Source organism: Scyliorhinus torazame, chromosome 6, assembly GCF_047496885.1.
Source record: "Scyliorhinus torazame isolate Kashiwa2021f chromosome 6, sScyTor2.1, whole genome shotgun sequence".
Taxonomy (NCBI): Eukaryota; Metazoa; Chordata; class Chondrichthyes; order Carcharhiniformes; family Scyliorhinidae; genus Scyliorhinus; species Scyliorhinus torazame.
Window position 1 is genome coordinate 87,611,121 of NC_092712.1, and position 18,726 is coordinate 87,629,846.

Consider the following 18,726-nt stretch of genomic DNA (forward strand, 5'->3'; position numbering starts at 1 on the left):
CCTTCTGCAGACTTCCGGTATCCTCTGCCCTTTTTGCTTTACCACTCATCTTTGTGTTGTCTGCAAACTTTGCCACATTGCACTTGGTCCCCAACTCCAAATCATCTATGTAAATTGTGAACAACTGCGGGCCCAACACTGATCCTTGAGGGACCCCACTAGTTACAGGTTGCCACCCAGAGAAACACCCATTTATCCCCACTCTCTGCTTTCTGTTGGTTAACCAATCCTCTACCCATGCTACCACTTTACCCTCAATGCCATGCATCTTTAGTTTATGCAGCAACCTTTTGTGTGGCACCTTGTCAAACGCTTTCTGGAAATCCAGATATACCACATCCATTGGCTCCCCGTTATCTACTGCACTGGTAACGTCCTCAAAGAATTCTACCAAATTAGTCAGACACGACCTACCCTTTATGAACCCATGCTGCGTCTGCCCAATGGGACAATTTCCCTCCAGGTGCTCCGCTATTTCCTCCTTAATGATAGATTCCAGCATTTTCCCTACAACCGAAGTTAAGCTTACCGGCCTATAATTACCCGCTTTCTGCCGACCTCCTTTTTTAAACAGTGGTGTCACGTTTGCTACTTTCTAATCCTCTGAGACCACCCCAGAGTCTAGTGAATTTTGATAAATTATCACTAGTGCATTTAAAATTTCCCTAGCCATCTCTTTCAACACTCTGGGACGCATCCCATCAGGGCCAGGAGACTTGTCTACCTTTAGCCCCATTAGCTTGTCCAATACTGCCTCCTTAGTGATTACAATCATCTCAAGTTCCTCACCTATCATATCTTTATTTCCATCAGTCACTGGCATGTTATTTGTGTCTTCCACTGTGAAGACTGACCCAAAAAACCTGTTCAGCTCCTCAGCCATTTCCCCGTCTCCTATTATTAAATCTCCCTTCTCATCTTCCAAAGGACCAATATTTATCTTAGCCACTCTTTTTTGTCTTATATATTTGTAGAAACTTTTTTACCATAACATTTGTAAGTCTGAAACCCCGAAAGACGGGTGATCAATGTTGGAGTTCTTGGATGGTTTGTCTATCCTGGTGGTGGAGCATGATAGAAGGGAGTCTCCGCTGATGTTAGAGGATGCGATGAAATGCATGGTTCTGATGCAGTTGGGTAAGGCGCAAGGACTGGACAAATTCCGAATTGAATTTTATAAGAGGCTTTGGGACAGGGCCCTCATTGCTGTTAGAAATGTTTCAAGATTCGATGTCTCGGGGGACGTTGCTGGCCACATTGGCGCAGGCACCAATCTCCTTGATCTTAAAGAAAGATAAGGATCCGGCAGGAATGTGAGTTGTATCGTCTTATTTTGTTACTGAATGCAGATGCAAAGTCTTTGGCAGAGATCCTGGCCCTGCGCCTAGAGTCCTGTCTCCCAGGTCTATATAAGAGGAGCAGACGGGGTTTGTTAAGGGTAGGCAGTTGTTGGCCAACATTGAGACTGCTTAATGTTGTTTTATCCCCGCCTCCAGTTCCTGAGCCAGAGATAATTATTTAATTAGTTGCGGAAAAGGCGTTTGATAGATGGAGTGGGATTTTTTGTTTGAAATCCGCGGGAGGTTTGGCTTTGGGCCTAGACTATAGCTTGGATCCAGCTCTACTATAGGGCTCCCACTGTGAGCATTTGTACAAATGCTTTTGAGTTCAAAGTATTTCCTGATGAGAAGTACGAGACGGGGTGTCCACTTTCCCCGCTATTGTTTGCCTTAGTAATAGAGCCTCTAGTAATAGCGTTGAGGTAATCTATGAGGTAGAGGGGGTTGGGGGGGGGGGGGGAGGGAAACAGATCACAGGGTATCATCGTATGCAGAAAATTTGGTGTTGTATATGATGGACCCTCTCGCCAGTGCAGAAGAGATAGTGAAGCTGCTCAGAAGGTTTGACTCCTTCTCGGGGTACAAATTAAAACAGGCCCAGCTTCTGTTATCTGGGAATCCGGGTGGCCCATGGCTGGGCCTCGCTCCACAAACTGAATTTTGGAGACCAGGTCAAGGCGGTGAAGGCTGACCTAGGAAGGTGGGAAAACCTCCTGTTAAACTTGGCGGATAGGCTTCAGTCGGTAAAAATGAATATCCTCCCAAAGTTTCTATTTCTGTTTCAGAGTTTCCAATTTTCGTCCTTGTGAAAGTCTTTGGGCGGGATTCTCCCCTACCCAGCGGGGCGGGGGGTCCCGGCGGCACGAAGTGCTGTGAACCACTCCGGAGTCGGGCCGCCCCAAAGGTGCGGAATCCTCCGCACCTTCAGGGGCTAGGCCTGCCCTGGAGTCGTTTGCGCCCCGCCGGCCGGCGGGAAAGGGGCTTAGCGCCATGCCAGCCGGGGCGAAGGGACTCCGCTGGCCGGCACGGGTCCGCGCATGGACCCCGACCGCGGGCCAGGCCACCGTGGGGGCACATCCCGGGGCCAGATCATCCCGGGACCAGATCACCCCGCGACCCCCCAATAACCCCGGAGGCCGCCAGCACCACCAGGTCCCGCTGGTAACGGATCAACTCCAATGGTGGGACTTCGGCCCATCGCGGGCCAGAGAATTCGGGCGGCCCCAGGGCCCATTGGATCGCGCCGGACCCCGCCATTCTCTGAGGCGGGCGACTCACGCCACAACGGTTTTTGGGGGATGGGAGAATTCGGAGGCCGGCGGGGGCGGGATTCACGCCGACCCCCGGTGATTCTCCGTAGCGGGGGGTCGGAGAATCCCGCCACTTTATTTTTGAAAATTGAGTGCATAATTATTTTTTTCCAATTAACGGGAAATTTAACGTGGCCAGTCCACCTAACCTGCACATTTTTTTGCTGCGGGGGTGAAACCCACGCAGACAAGGGGAGAATGTGCAAACTCCACACGGACAGTGACCCAGGACTGGGATCGAACCCGGGTCCTCGGCGCCATTAGGCAGCAGTGCTAACCACAGCGCCACTGTGCGGCCCCTTCTTTGTGAAAGTCAGTAAAATGTGATCTTCTTTTATTTGTGCAGGTTAGACCCCACAGATTTGCAGGGTGTTTTTGTAGAGGGTGTTGCTAACTTTTGGTTGGTTCAATTGGCTCTGTTTTATAACCTTTGCTCTGGAGTCGCCAGGTATCTTTATGATACTGCCATGAGGTTCAAGTTCAAATAATGATCAATAACTCAACACACCAATTAGTAAGATTCAAATCAAAACACATTTATTATACACAGTAAATCGCGACTCATGCATAAACTCTACTTTCTAGGCTAGTTCTATAACTAACAGGCCTATACTTAGCTTCGGACTGGCCCACCAGGTCAGGGAACAAATGGCCTTTCGTTCAGGTTCTGAGTCTGCGGGATTCAAAAGCTGGTATGGATTGGTAGCTAGGAGCGCCTATCTCGTAGCGAGCGTTGACTTGAGACTTACTTGCTTGGAGGCAACAAGACAGGTCACTGTCAAGGGTTGGTTCAAGTTGCTGAGTGACCCTGCCAAAGAAGAACGATTTGAACTTGGGGGCTTTACTTTATAGTCCCCAGGGGCTTCCCGCCCTTCGGGGCGGACCCCGTACCTGGTTCCAAGTGATTGGACTACTTTCTGATCACTTGGATTGATTTATCCAATGCTGGAGCGGTTCCCTGATCGCTAGGCAGTCCCTAAATGTTTGTTGGCCTTCCTTTGTCTTGGCTCCTGCTGGCGCCGAGGAGTCTGGCTTGGCTTTATTTACCTTAACTGTTGCCATTGTGCCTGGGAATCGCACATTACTATGTAGTTGGCTGCTGCATTACTGTGCAGATGGCTGCTGGTTTCAGTGCTGTCTGGTTCCTTACAGGTCTCAATGCACATGATTTCTGTATTTGCTAGTCTTTGCCTGTCTTGGCTGAATTTCCCTTCAGCCTTTGCGGTTCTCCATTTTAAGTCGGGAAGTGGCCAACTCAGGTGGCCACAAGGGTTTGGCACTCGGGGCGAATATTGAGAGGTTGCAGGGGTAGTATAGAGGGAGATGCCTGCAGAAGCTTTAGTTTGAGGACCTTGGTTACGGCTCCTCTTCCGTTCTCTCTGGCTAAATTCTCCCTCCACCCCCCTTTCATGGGAATGGCTCTCGGGCCCTGACCATTGGCAGTGCCACCATGGCACCTGGGCACCCTTGCACTGCCACCCTGGCAGTGCTCCTGCCAGCTGGGCAGTGCCATGGTGCCCGCATTCCAGGGAGAGGGCCAGGGAGCCACCCTGCACTATTCCTGGCCACCCCCAGGGGCCTCCGATGGCCTGGGAGATTCCCTGCGTGGCGTTCCGTCTGGTCCACATTGTTTTGGACCATGAATGAACGGTGTCCGGCTGTAGCCTCCCTGGGGAGGCTGGTAGATCCCAGGAGGCTGGTAGATCCCGAGTGAGCTTGTCTACGTAGGTTTAAAAGCTATGTAGGTGCGCGCCATTTGGTCATGCCCTTTTTGGGCGGGATTTTGATTTCGACGCCTCGCGGGACTTGGGTATAACTCGCGAGGTGTAAAGGCTGCTGGGAAGCCCTATATTTTGCAGCAGATGTCTCCACAGACTTAAATCTTACTTCAGGTGGCTCGGTTTAACAAAAGACAGAGGTACATGCAAATTAGGGGCAGGGGTAGCGCAATATGATTCTGTGGATCATATTCTACTTACCACAGATAATCTTTGATTATCTTGTTATTCAAGAATCTGTCTCCCTATAAAAGTATTCAATGACCCTGCCTCCACCCCTCTCCAGGGAAGAGAGTTCAAAAGACTCACGCAATTATAATCTTTTCAAGTTAAGGATACCAACGCTGTCCACAGTACTCCAGATGTAGTCTCACCACACCCAGTCAACTGCAGCAAATCAGCCCTACTTTTATATTCCATTCCCCGTGTAAGAAATTATAATATTCCATTTACCTTCCTAATCACTTGGTACACCTGTCTATTAACATTTTGTGATTTGTGTACCAGGACAGCCAGATCCCTCTGTACTCAGAGCTCTGCAGTATCTCCATTTAAGTGATATGCTGCTTTCTATTCTTCCTGCCAAAGTGGACATTTTTCCACATTATGCTCCATCTGCCAAATTTTTGCCCACTCATTTTAAAAAGGATTCCTTCCCACGTGGATATCTTTTCCTAGTCTAAATGTATTTCTGTGTTAAAAGGAGCCAATGCAACCAGGCTTTCTTGAGTTAAAGAAAGAGTGAGTTTATTAGTTACTAAAACCTGCAAAAGAAAATAATAATAATGCAACACACGTTCATACCGATTAACAATGAGAAGTGAAAACTAAAAGATATACGAATCAGTCTTTGGCTTGCCCATGAAGAGTAGATGGTGAAACATAGCGGCTGTTAGCTGGATGATTCCGGTAGCGCTGACTTGGCAGTTGAGCAGTTGGGTTTGTAGATTCTTGGTTCTGCCGATTAGCTGAAAGGAGTTTTCCTGTTTTCTTTTCAACTGTGGGCATTGCTGACTTGTGACTTCCACCAGTCAGAGAAAGAGACCTTTTATCTGCAAGAGTGTGGTCTTCAGGTGTGACCCTCACAACATACACTAGCACAGTAGAACTAGTACACCAGACCATCACACAGCAACCAAGATTACAGTTGGCTTTTAACTACTTTTTTTGTGTATTCCTGGGAGGGGAAAAAACACATCTCTTTCACCCAGATACTGCTTTCTTTCAACTCACACCATGTTCGCAGTCTGGGATATAGCTCACTGGAAAGGGTTTTTGCTGAGATAGTAATCAGCCTCCATTATGTCCACAATCACAGTTCAGTTTTCGCATTGCATCGTCTCCTTTGACATGAGTCTATCTAAAATAGGAATTTCAGCAAATGGTTACTTTACACTCTCGGGTTTTGCTTGTATGTCCTTTTTTCTTGGTTCAATTTGTCCGTAGGTAATCCATTGTCCTGACACCTTTGATGTGGCACCTTGTCAAATGTCTTCTGGAAATCTAACCACAGCACATTCAGAGGTTTGCCTTTATCCACGTTTCTTGTTACTTCTTCAAAGAACTCTAATAAATTAGTCAAACATGATTTCCCTTCCACAATACCAAGTTGTCTCTGCCTGATTGTGTTGAGATTTTCAAAGTGCCCCGCTATAACCTTCTTAAAAATAGATTCCAGCAATGTCTTGACATCCTGGGGACCTGTTAGTTTATAGTTCTAAGAATTTGCTTTGAAGCCTTTCTCTGATTCTAATTGTTTTAGTTCCCACCCAAGGTTTTTGTTATTTAATATATCTTGATAAGACAAAATATCTTCATCTATTGTAAAGCTACATATCCTTTAAATGTGCAAATCAGTTCAATGCAGCATGTATGTTCACCCTTTCTGAGGAACATTAAAAACAAAATTATTTGTCTCAGTAAAATGATGCGGAATCATGATCTGTAACTCCTTTATCAGAGAGCATGACTGGGGAACTTGATCTCATAATTTGTCAATAGACACCAGAAGACTTGGGAGTAGTACAGTTCAGATTTTTATTTTCCTTTATTCCATCATGTATAAGTGCCAAAGAGGGCAGCACAGTGACGCTGTGGTTAGCATTGCTGCCTCACGGCGCCGAGGTCCCAGGTTCAATCCCGGCTCTGGGTCACTCTCCGTGTGGAGTTTGCACATTCTCCCCGTGTTTGCGTGGGTTTTGCCCCCACAACCCAAAGATGTGCAGGGTAGGTGGATTGGCCACGCTAAATTGCCCCTTAATTGGAAAACATTAATTGGGTACTCTAAATTTATTTTAAAAAATGTTTAAGTGCCAAATGACACAGAATGATAATGTGCGGCAAAAACATGAACAAAAAGCATAATTAAAAATAAGTCTTTAAAACAGTGTGCAGAAAAATAGGGCACAATGATTTAGTGGTGAAATTATGATAAACTATTAGTGGGAGTAAAGCAAAAGTGTTCTACTGCAAACAAAAATCTAAAATAAGACACATAATTGAATTCTCTACTTGCAATATGTTTGACAAAAGTTTATTTTATTTCTAGAGCTGAACAAATATTAAAAGACTATCCTGATCTTTATCACATCAAGTAAGTGCTAATTTTCGTTTATAAAAGATGATTATTACTAAATAATTAGTAAATTCCCCAAATTGTGAAGGAATATGTTAACCAGTTAATCTGTTTTAGTTGAAGAATAACGTTGGCCTGAATATCAGTAGAACTTACATTTTTAAGACTAACAAGCAGCTATATGATCCCTCGTCTAATGTCACTTCTGCAAGATGCCCCTCCTCAGTGCTGCGCTGAAATGTTTTTCAGGATTATGTGCTCAAATCCTGCAGTAGGGCTTGAACTCATAAATTTCTGATTCTGAGGTTAAACATTTGTCAGTGACCTAAACTGAAGTTATCGAAGGAGAGTTAAAAAAAACAGTTAAATAAATTCCAGCAAGAATGGATGTACCACAGAACATCTTGAAACCCAATTTTGGCTGTAACACTGAAACAATAGTTAAATGCCTTGCTTGTTGTCATGCTAAGGAATAAAGAGCCGGAAAGTCAATGCATCAAAGCTTGAGCTGTGTTGAGTCATTTTTGTTCTTATTCTTTCATAGAATGACAAAGTTAGCATTTGCCTAATTTCTTTTGAACTGAACGACCTGCTAGGTCACCACATTATCAGAAGGACATGGAAGCTTTGGAGAGAGTGCAAACAATGTTCACCAGGATGTTGCCTGGTCTCGAGGGTGTTGGCTATGAGCAGAGGTTGAATAAACTAGGATTGTTTTCACTGGAAAGACAGAGGCTGAGGGGAGACCAGATAGAGATCTACAAAATTATGAGAGGCATAGACAGGGTGGATAGTCAGAGGCTTTTTCCAAGGGTGGAAGTGTCAATTGCAAGGGGGCACTGATTCTAGGTGAAAGAGGGAAAGTTTAAGGGAGCTATGCGGAATACGTTTTACATGCAGTAAGTTTTGGGTGCCTGGAACGTGCTGCCAGAGTGTGTGGTGGAAGCAGGCACATTAGCAAAATTTAAGAGGCACCTGGATGGGTACATGAATAGGGAGGAAATAGAGGGATACTGACCGACTAAGGGCAGAAGGATTTTTAGTTAGGGCATCAGGATCGGCACAGGGTTGGAGGACCGGGGCCCTGTTCCTGTGCTGTACTTTTCTTTGTGCTTTTAGACTAAACCACATTGCTGTGGGTTTGGAGTCACATGTCGGCCAGACTGGGTAAAGACTGCAGATTTCATTTTCTAAAGGAAGGAGATCAGTAAATCAGATGGGTTTTTACAACAATCAATGATTGTTCACCATTACTGAGAGGTTTATACTCCAGATTTATTAATCAAATTTAAATTCCACAAGCTGCCATGGTAGGTTTTGAATCCATGGGCCCAGATCATTTGGATGGGCCTCTGGATAACCAGGCCAGTGATTTTACCATTTGGCCACCAATCTACCCCTTTCAATATCTTGCTCAAGGGACACTCGAAGAGATAATACAATACACTATGAAGTGATAGTTGCCAGTCTGGTACTACGATTCCTCAAAACATCAGGGGCAGGATTCTCCGGTCCACCAGCCGCGTTTTCCGGCACGGCGCGCCCCTGTTGGTAGCGGGATTCTCCATTCCCACAGCCAGCCGATGAAGTTCCCCATTGTGGGCACCCCATGCCGTCGGGAAACCCGCGGGCGTGGGTGCGCTGCCGGCACGCTCCCGGAGTATCCCGCTGACAGAAATCCGCTGCAGATCTCAATTTCAACTGTGCACATGATTAAAGTGATCGTCAATATTTCATAATAAGAAGGAGGCTAAAAATGAGCTGTTAGGCAGTAGTTTGAGTTGGACATTAATGGTCTCTCGCAAAAAAAGGCGGTGGAATGTTATTAGAGTGCAGGTTTTCCTGATTTTTTACCCATTGTTTGAAAGGGTTCTGCTAAAATAGGACCCTTCAATCAAACTACTACCTAACAGCTTATTTTTAACCCCTTTCTTGTTATCAAATACTGTAACATCATTTTGAACACGTGCACAGTTGAAATTGAGATCTGCAACGGAATTCTCCATCGGTTTGTTGATGGTTACAGGCATTTAGGGAATTGGATCGCAGGTGGGTGTGTTATGAAACACTGCCATTGATTTGGCACAAAGAAAATAGGAGCCGGAGTATGCCATTTGGTCCTTTCGAGCCTGCTCCGTCATTATGATCATGGCTGATCATCCAACTCAGTAACCTGATCCCACTTTCCCCCCATTTCCTTTGATCTCTTTAGCCTCAAGAGCTATATTTAACTCGTTTTTGAAAACATGCAATATTTTGGCTTCAGCTGCTTTTTGTGGTCGAGAATTCAACAGGCCCAGCACTCTCTGGATGAAGATATTTCTCCTAATCTCAGTCCTAAATGGTTTATCCCTTATCCTTAGACTGTGAACCCTGGTTCTGGCCACACCCACCATCGGAACTCAACATTTCCTCATATGTCAGTCCCACCATCCAAGGAATCACTCTGGACTCTTTGCTGCCCTCCCTCTAGAGCAACAAAATTCTTCCTCAGATAAGCAGATTGAGACTGCACACAATATTCCAGGTGTGGCCTCACCAAGGCCCTGTATAACTGCAGGATGACATCCCTACTCCTGTACTTGAATCCTCTAACTAAGAAGGCCAACATACCATTTGCCTTATTCACTGCTGCTGCACTTGCATGCTTACATTCAGCGACTGGTGTACAAGGACACCCGGTCTCATTGCATGAAGAATGTGTGATGAATGTTGGAATTTCAGATGTATTCTATTATAGGTATATGGTGCAGTAAGGGCCTGAGTTAGTGTTTGTGTGTGTGTGTGTGTAACTGCTGCAATCATGTTTTAAAATAAATCCGAGCTTGAAAGGCAAGTATATTTAGGGAGCCAGAGGTGCAATTAAACAATCATAAAAATCTTGAGCTAATAGAATTTTGTTTTGATTAAGGGGATTCATTGTGGAGTTAATTAGATTTCAGCTTGGTAAGATGATGTTATTGCTGTGTGGAGCTAAGACATGTGACATTTTTGTAGAAAGCAATTCAGTTCTGAGCTGGATGAAGCTGTGTCCAGAGGTGAAGCAGTCTTGCTCTCACTGCAGTTCAAAAGAGATTAACAACCTTTAAAGCAGTGCAGATTTGCCTGAGAACAAGGGGGAACTGAAACAAGCTGAGAAGCATCTTCTGAAAACATACAGTCAGAGTTTCTGCATGGGTCTGACAGGAGTCAGATCTTTTCTTTAAAGCCATATCAAGAAATCTCTTTCTCAAAGATCTCTCTGCAAAGCAAGCTTTCCTATGTGCCATTGGTAGTTAAAGTGGATGGAGAACTGAGATTTTTATTTTCTTGTTGTTTAAGTGGGAATAAAGATAGCAATTAGAGAAAAAGATAATGTAATAGATTTGTTTTTGCACTCAGTCTAGCAGTTGGAAATTCAGAAGACTGTACTGTAAGAGCTATTCCTTCCTTCAAACAATGTGAGCACAAAATATTTCCCTACAACAGTCTAAGAATACATCCTGATTGTTCCAAGGGTTTTCTCTGCAGTGCTGCAGGTTCTAAGGTTTGAAATAAGTGGATCTGTAAAGCCACAAACCCTCTCAAACTATGTTGCATTTTCAGTGGCTGAATAGAAAGTACTTGTGACTTTGTTACAACTTGAGTTGAAAATAAGATCCGCCTGTATTTCTGTTTTATGAAATAAATTTAGATTACCCAATTATTTACTCCCAATTAAGGCGCAATTTAGCGTGGCCAATCCACCTAACCTGCACATCTTTGAGTTGTGATGGAGAATGTGCAAACTCCACACAGACAGTGACCCAGGGCCGGGATCGAACCCGGGTCCAAAGTGCCGTAGGCAGCAGTGTGAACCACTGCGCCGCCGTGCAGCCCACTGTATTTATGTTTTTAAACCATTTTATAGCAGATTATTTTTGTTCAATCCATGCTTATAATAAAATAACTTTAAAAATTTTTGCCTGAAACATGGTACATGGATGTAGTTAGCAATCACATTATACCCATTTATCTTTTGATCAAATTTTAGATTAATGGAATTGTTTAAAGCTAAGTTGGGCTTGTTTGGACGTGATAAAAATGATGACTATTTGATCAAATACTTGTTGAAGGTAAGCATATTATGTCACTAAATTTTAGACTGTTCAGATCTGCTGTTTTTCCTTTCTCTTGCCAACTAAGCCATTCAACCCTAATCTGAGCTCTGAACCCAGTCTTTTTTCTAATTTCTCTTCTATCTCCCCTTAGGTCTCCTCTGGGCTCATTTTATCCATTAGACCCTCCTCATGCACATTGATCCCATTCGCATTAAACTGCTGTCCACCAACTTCTGTTTTTCATTTTCATGTTAGCTGATTCTGTAAATACTTTCCTTACTCATCTTTTCAAAACAACAGTCTGCACCGTTATTCTCAAAAACTCACTCTCAAACCACTTTTAACAGTAGCCATGATGTGGAGATGCCGGCGTTGGACTGGGGTGAGCACAGTAAGAAGTCTTACAACACTTTTTGCCTGATGAATTCCTCCGTGTCTGCTGTTTTTAACAGAAATAGGCTGGGGAGGAAAGTTTGGCTGCTGAAATAGAAATGGGAGTGCTGAAAGTTTAGCCATGCCTAAGTCATTCATGAGGTCTTGGTCAAAACCTGTAGAAAATCTTGTGTCAGTTTTCATACCTTGTAGGGCATCTGGTATTTTTGAACACAGACCCTCAGGGACAGCAAGCTTGGGAGCGATAGAGATGCTGTTGGATGAAGAAGCAGAGATGCCGTGAGAGCAGGATGCTTTTTGAGTCATTTTCTGTTTGAAAGGAAGACAGAATGGACAGGACCTTTGGAGATTTAAGAACCGAGGTTGCACCAGAGTGCCTAGTGGCTAGATGTCAGTTGACGGATACTCAGAAGACCGAGTGAAATGACTTTCAAAGGAAACTTGAAGACCCTCCCTGACATGTCAGGGAGATGGAAGTTCTTGAAGAAAGCCAGGAACGGTTTGGACTTGAATCTACAAGGTTACACCTCTACTGAGAGCATATACATTTTGTAATGTATAAATGGGTCCTGAAGTATTTTGGTTCTGTCATGCCCAGTAAAGGCATGTCATATTATGAGCTTTCAATCAATATTCTTAAAAATTGGATGTAAACATGTGACTTTTGACATTTGGACTACAGGTAGTATCAATTCCCTTGTAAATACCTAATTAAATATGGACGTACCTCACAACCATTTGTGGAGCTCAAAACTCATTGTTTAAGGGTGGGTCAACACCTAAAGACTACCAGGTTTCCAGACTGCCTGTCTCCATGTTTCATACTGGACAAAAAGGAAGATTGAAGCTCAGTGGCTATTATCAACTTCCCATTGTATCATGATGACCTCCCCCTGAGAGCATTCAAATTGTGTTAGCTGGACTACAATTACAAATTAAACAACTTGAGTTGAAAAGAGAAAGGCAAAAATTTAAGCTTGGAGAAGAAAGCAAAATGCGAAAACCTGAGTTTGAGCATGAAAGGGAAAAAGAGAAATGCAGAATCTTGGATTAGAATTTTAATGGGAAAGAGAGAAAGACAAATTAGAAAGAGAAAAATTAGAAAGAAAATTTGAACTTGACAGAGAAAGGTTAGATTACGCGAATAAGGGGTAGCAGGAAACTTGAAGATCCCTTGGGCTTAATTCCTGATTTTGATTTTGCGAGGAAGATTCACTTAGTGCCTAAAATCAGTAAGGAGGGACTTGAAATGTATTTTGTGTCATTTGAGAAATTTGCTACACAGCAATGTCCAAAATAAAAGTGATTGTATTGCAGAGTGTATTTGTATAGAAAGTTTAGGAAGTGTACTCACTTCTTTCTGGTAAGTATAATACAGTGAAAGTTGCTCTCAATGCCTATTAGAGCTGGAGGCTTACAGACAGAAATTTCAGGAAGAAACAGAATTAGACTTTTGTGCAATTTGTTAAAGAAAATTAGATACTATTTGATAGGTAGTATAAATCTCTGAAAGTTGAAGAACATTGTGGAAACCTTAGTGAGCTGATGCTAATGGAAACATTTAAAAATAGGGACCCTTTGGAAATAAGTTCCTAGCTGGGAGACCAGAAAGTTTCTAAGGTAAGTTGCAGTATTAGCTGATGTGTGTTGTCTCACAAGCATGTTAGTAGCCGGCTATTGTGAATTCATACACAGACTGGAGAGGTAAGAGATTCACTTTAAATGAGGAGAATGGTCCGGGGAAGAAACAGATCATCCTTAAATTAGAAGAGAAACCGTTCAGAAGTTAACGTTGATTCAGTGGAAAGGCGTGTTATTTTTGCCATTAGAAAAGGACATGTAAAAGCAGACTTTTGGAAATTAAATAGCAAAACTATACCATTTGTGAAGATGTATAGTACTCCTTCAGAAAATGTTGTCCCAGTGGGAAAAGCTGATGAGAAACCTGCAAGTTCTCCTGTATTCACTACTAGTGTGGGACAGGGCACAAACAATTATGGAAGTTTTCTTTTTAAAAATGGAATGCCCCATTCTTGCCTGGTGAGGCATGATTAAAATTGTTTTTCTTAGAGATACCTGATCAACTCAATTACTGATGCTGGCAGGTTTATGGGACTTACCCTCCAGAAAATTTACTAAATTAAACATATTGATATGAGGTGCTGATGGCAATTGTTTACCCATTCCTTTGTATGGAGTTCATTCAAAATGTGGGGCAGGATTCTCTGGTCTCGTCGTGGTGGGACCCATTGTGAGCGAGAGTGGAAAATTTGACTTTCCAGCTTTTCAGTGGCACTGGAAAATTCCAGCTGCAGATGAGGACGGAAATGGTAGCCATGGTTTAATTTCTGGTCCAATAAGTGTAGGGGTTATGTCTATTAATGGTGTAGATCCTTTATTAGGGAATGACTTGGCTGGAGATAAACAATTGCCATCTCCTTTAGTTCCAGTAAAATCCTTTGCAGCTGTGGAAACTGATGTCTGGCTTGAAAAGCTGTGTCTTAAAAGAATCCATGGCTTTCTGTAACCCTGCTGTGAAAATTAATGTTTCAATGAAAGATGTGTCCAAAAAAATCAGAAACTAAGGATCGCAATGTTATAAGGAATTGAAACACCAATTTGGAAACAAAGAGTCAATGGCAGTTGACAGGTTGTGGCACAAAGGCCCTACTGGTCAAGCTTTCTAGGGTCCTACCACCCTGGGATGTTGGTACCATTGTTTTTCTTCTTAAAGACAGACAGTTTTGAGTCTGTATGGGGCCCAAAGCCAGCACATGGAAGAGGCAGTGAAATGGCCTACTCGAGGATCAGTACTTGCTCCAACCTGGTCAACATAAATTACATAAATTGTACATAAATGCCAAGCAAGAGATTTGAAGAACATTAACAGTACTCTTGATGATGACCGCAGTAATGATGACTACTGCCAAAACTGGTGCCTTAAACCAAATGCTGCCAAAACTGTATCATGTGTCTACCACCCTGATAATGCAAGAAGTCACAAAGAACTTGATTTCTACCTAAACGGCAGCTGCGCCAAACACCACCCTACACCTATTTATCTTGATAACATCAAGTGGTCAGTGGACTGCACACTGACCTTCAAACCATACCTCCAGCAAGTCTCAACTAAGTTGAAGACTTGCAATAATCTCATCAGCAAATCATCAGAAATCACTTGAGGAGCCAACACCCGAACTTTGGCTCTCTGCTACTCAGTAACAGAGTACTGCGCTTCTGTCTGGAAGAATTCTGCGCACTGCAAACTGGTAGATGTCCAGCTGAATGAGACTATGAGGAATGTCTCTGGAGTAATCGCCCAACATGCACAAATTGGCTATCTCCGCTCTGCAACATTGCAGCACCACAAATCCGTTGCGGGCAGGTTGTTTCCACTGGCGGGTGAAAGCAGAACTAGGGGGCATAGCCTCAAAATAAGGGGAAGTAGATTTAGGACTGAGTTTAGGAGGAACTTCTTCACCCAAAGGGTTGTGAATCTATGGAATTCCTTGCCCAGTGAAGCAGTAGAGGCTCCTTCATTAAATGTTTTTAAGATAAAGATAGATAGTTTTTTGAAGAATAACGGGATTAAGGGTTATGGTGTTCGGGCCGGAAAGTGGAGCTGAGTCCACAAAAGATCAGCCATGATCTCATTGAATGGTGGAGCAGGCTCGAGGGGCCAGATGGCCTACTCCTGCTCCTAGTTCTTATGTTCTTATGTTATGTAGCTATCACAGCATGATTGTTAGAAAGAGTGCACAAAAATCCGGATCTGCCATTGGTAGAAGGCATCACCCACCCACCCAGCAAACACCTCATCTCAAGGTTGCTACTCTGGCCAACATGCCTGAGCTAGGCAGTTCTGCTGCAGACTTTTGGCACAACAACTACCACAGAACCCAGATACAGAAATTGGTTGAAGATCCCACGTTGGAAATCCCAGGCTTCAACTCCCATGCGGTGAGGGTTCAAACTGAACAGGCTTCGCACTGGAGTCAGACCCTGCCACAACAACCTCTTCCATTGGGATACCGTGACTCACTCCTGTGCTGCTGTGGCGAAGTGCAAAACATAGTGCATATAATTGCCAAGTACCCCAATTTGCACTTCAGTGACAGTCTCATTGACCTACACCAGGCTGATGAGGAGGCTGCCAACTGGCTGAAGAATTTCAAATTTGACATCTAGCTGTTCATTAGTGCATATGATAGTAGTCGTGATGGTAGTTGCAGACAAATTAAAGCTGTCTGAATTAAACATGCAGGCAGAACATGAGTAACATGTGACAAAACAACAGTACTTTAAGCTGCTGATGAAACAAAGGAAATACATGCTTTGAAGAATGGACCATCTGCAACCAGTACTGACACAATGAGCTGCAAGAAAGACTACATGTTCTTGAATGTAAATTAAAATCTCAGAATGATGATGCAATCACTTTTGCTAGAAAACGTGTGACCAAACCCACGCTGAATGGAAGAGCATATAGCAAAGAGAAATGACAAGAATTCATGAATTCACCAAAAAGCTGTGTCAAACATTTTTGGATGCATGTCGGCAGAACCTTAACAAAGTTCTTAAGGCTGTTTAGAAGATTTTACTCAATAGATATAAGAACTGCATGCGCAAAAGGGGGCAGTGTTCAATCTGCGTCACCTGGAAAAGAACACTGAAGCATTAAAATATAGAATAATTTAAAGTTAAAAGTAATCCTGAATTTAAAAAGACCAAGAGAGAGAGATGCTGCTGGATGAAGAAGCATAGAAGAAACTCCTGTAAAAACAAGATGCTTGTAAGGGTTATTTTTCTGTTTGGAAAGAAGGCCAATAATGTGGGACTTTTGGAGGTTGCTAAACCTAGGAGTCACTGGAATGGGCTTTGCAGCTGTAAGGCATTTGCAGGCTATCCAGAAGACTGAATGATGCAACTTTCAAAAGACACTGGAAGACTTATCCTCATATGGCAGGAACATAGAATATACAGTGCAGAAGGAGGCCATTCGGCCCATCAAGTCTGCACCGACTCACTTAAGCCCTCACTTCCACCTTAATCCCGTAACCCAATAACCCCTCCAAATCTTTTTGGTCACTAAATGCAATTTATCATGGCCAGTCCACCTAACCTGCACGTCTTTGGACTGTGGGATAAAACCAGAGCATCCGGAGGAAACCCACGCAGACACGGGGAGAACGTGCAGACTCCAGACAGACAGTGACCCAGCAGGAAATTGAGGGGGTTTTATTTTGCAACTATAAAGCTACATCTCCACACGTTGTAAAATATACTGGTTGTGTGAGTTAGTTAAATGGTAAAGATGGATGTATTAATCGCCTATTAAGTAATGTTTAGTCTACATTGATTTTAGTTTGTTTGTTACAGTACAAATCTTAAAACAGGAGTTCCTGTCATGTGATTCTTTCTGTCAGTCACTGGGAATTTCATCATTTTAAAAATTATTGGTCCCGATGGAGATCATATCAAAATAGAATAGAATTTTACAACACAGAAGTAGGCCATTCGGCCCATTGTGTCTGCACCTGCTCCCGAAAGAGCTATGTAGCTGGTCCCATTCTCCAGCTCTATCTCCATATACCTCTAAATTCATCATTTACAAATATGCATCCAACTCTCTTTTGAAACCTCCTATGGAATCCGCCTCCATCACTCGCCCAGGCAGTGCATTCCAAATCCCAACAACTCTGAATAAAGAAGTTTATCCTCATCTCATTCCTAGCTCTCTTGCTGACCATCTTAAAATTGTGATCCCTAGTCACTGATATATCAACTAGTGGAAACAGAATATCCTTCTTTACCCTGTCAAAATTGTTTATAATTTTGAACACTTCAAAATGGTCACCTCTTAACCTTCTCTGCTCCAAGGAGAACAAACCCAATTTCACCAATCTTTCCTTGTATCTAAAATTTCTCATTCCTGGTATCATTCTATTAAATTTCCTCTGTACTCTCTCTAGGGTTTTAACATCCTTCCTTAGGGCAGCACGGTGGCGGAGTGGCCTTGCTGCCTTCGGCACGGAGGACCCGGGTTCGAATCCTGGCCCTGGGTCACTATCCGTGTGGAGTTTGCACATTCTCCCCGTGTCTGCATGGGTTTCACCCCCACAACCCAATGATGTGCAGGTTAGATGGATTGGCCACGCTAAATTGCCCCTTAATTGGAAAAAAATAATTGGGTACTCTAAATTTATAAAAAAGAAAAGAAAAAACATCCTTCCTTAAATAAAGTGCCCAGAACGAAACACGATACTCCAAAAGATGCCCTGTATTTTTTGCATTTTTCTTTATTGTCAATTATAATGGCTATTTGTTTCATTTATCTTAAAATGTATACAGTCTTTTATCACTATTTCTAATTCTTTTGGTAAACTCTCATGGAGGAAACTTAAAACTGTTTATACTTTTAAAATAAACTGTGTTTCTAATTATCACTTTCATTTTTCTAGCTGATGGAAGATACAAGAGCAGATTTCACAATGACATTTCGCCAGCTTAGTGAGATTACGCAGCAACAGCTTGAAGCTCATAGCATTTCTGAGGTAAATGGTATGGCCATGTGAAGATTCCACACAGAAGGGCAAATTATAACTGCCCGTCCTGCAAACAGTTGAAATGATCAGAGTGACTTTGACTCTGCCTTCCTGCAGGTTGGAATTTTAAACTACGCTTTTATTCACCAGACGCTGTGGTGTCTTGCTTCAGTGCAATAGATCGTGCCCAACTGCAATTTTAACCTGAGGCCATCCAGAAAATTCTTGGCTTCCTCACCAGGTCATCCTGGCGTCAAAGAGAAGAGGAGCCGGAAGAGGCCTAGAAAAGTGTAAACTGATATTTATTTTCTTTGGAGGGAAGCTGGGTCTCCCCTGTACAAGGTTACCTCTGTCATCAACCCACTCTCAAAAACTCAATGTCAACTCCCCACACCTTTGTCAGCAAAGGGACAAAGAGAAAGATCTTGGCTACTGACACAGAGATGAGTGTGCTAAAAGCTAAACCATGCAAAAATAATTTATTCCACAAAGAAACCTTGGACCTCCCTGGCCTGGGTTACCTTTCCTGTTCTCCAAACCCCACCCCTGCAACCTAAAATCAATCAGCAACTTCTTCAGGTGGACTTGGGCAGGGGGTTGATGCTGAAGCTGTCCGGAGTTAAAATCTCCCAGGCATCTTGCTGTGGAGTCATCTGTCTTAGCCCGACAAACTTTATTAAATCGGACATTAAAATCCAGGTTTAAG

General features: G+C 43.3%; 1 protein-coding gene across 3 annotated transcripts in view; it reads left to right on the forward strand.

The window, feature by feature from the left end:
• LOC140424881 (protein adenylyltransferase SelO-like) overlaps positions 1 to 18,726 on the forward strand; it is a 132,387-nt gene that overhangs the window by 91,550 nt on the left and 22,111 nt on the right. For all 3 annotated transcript variants that reach the window (XR_011947716.1, XM_072508429.1, XM_072508430.1), the window contains exons 13-15: positions 6,977 to 7,021; positions 11,016 to 11,097; positions 17,937 to 18,029. Coding sequence is in view for 2 of the 3 variants with exons in the window: in XM_072508429.1 (XP_072364530.1) it covers positions 6,977 to 7,021; positions 11,016 to 11,097; positions 17,937 to 18,029 (220 nt within the window). In the remaining variant the exon portion in view is untranslated. The remainder of the gene's footprint in view (positions 1 to 6,976; positions 7,022 to 11,015; positions 11,098 to 17,936; positions 18,030 to 18,726) is intronic.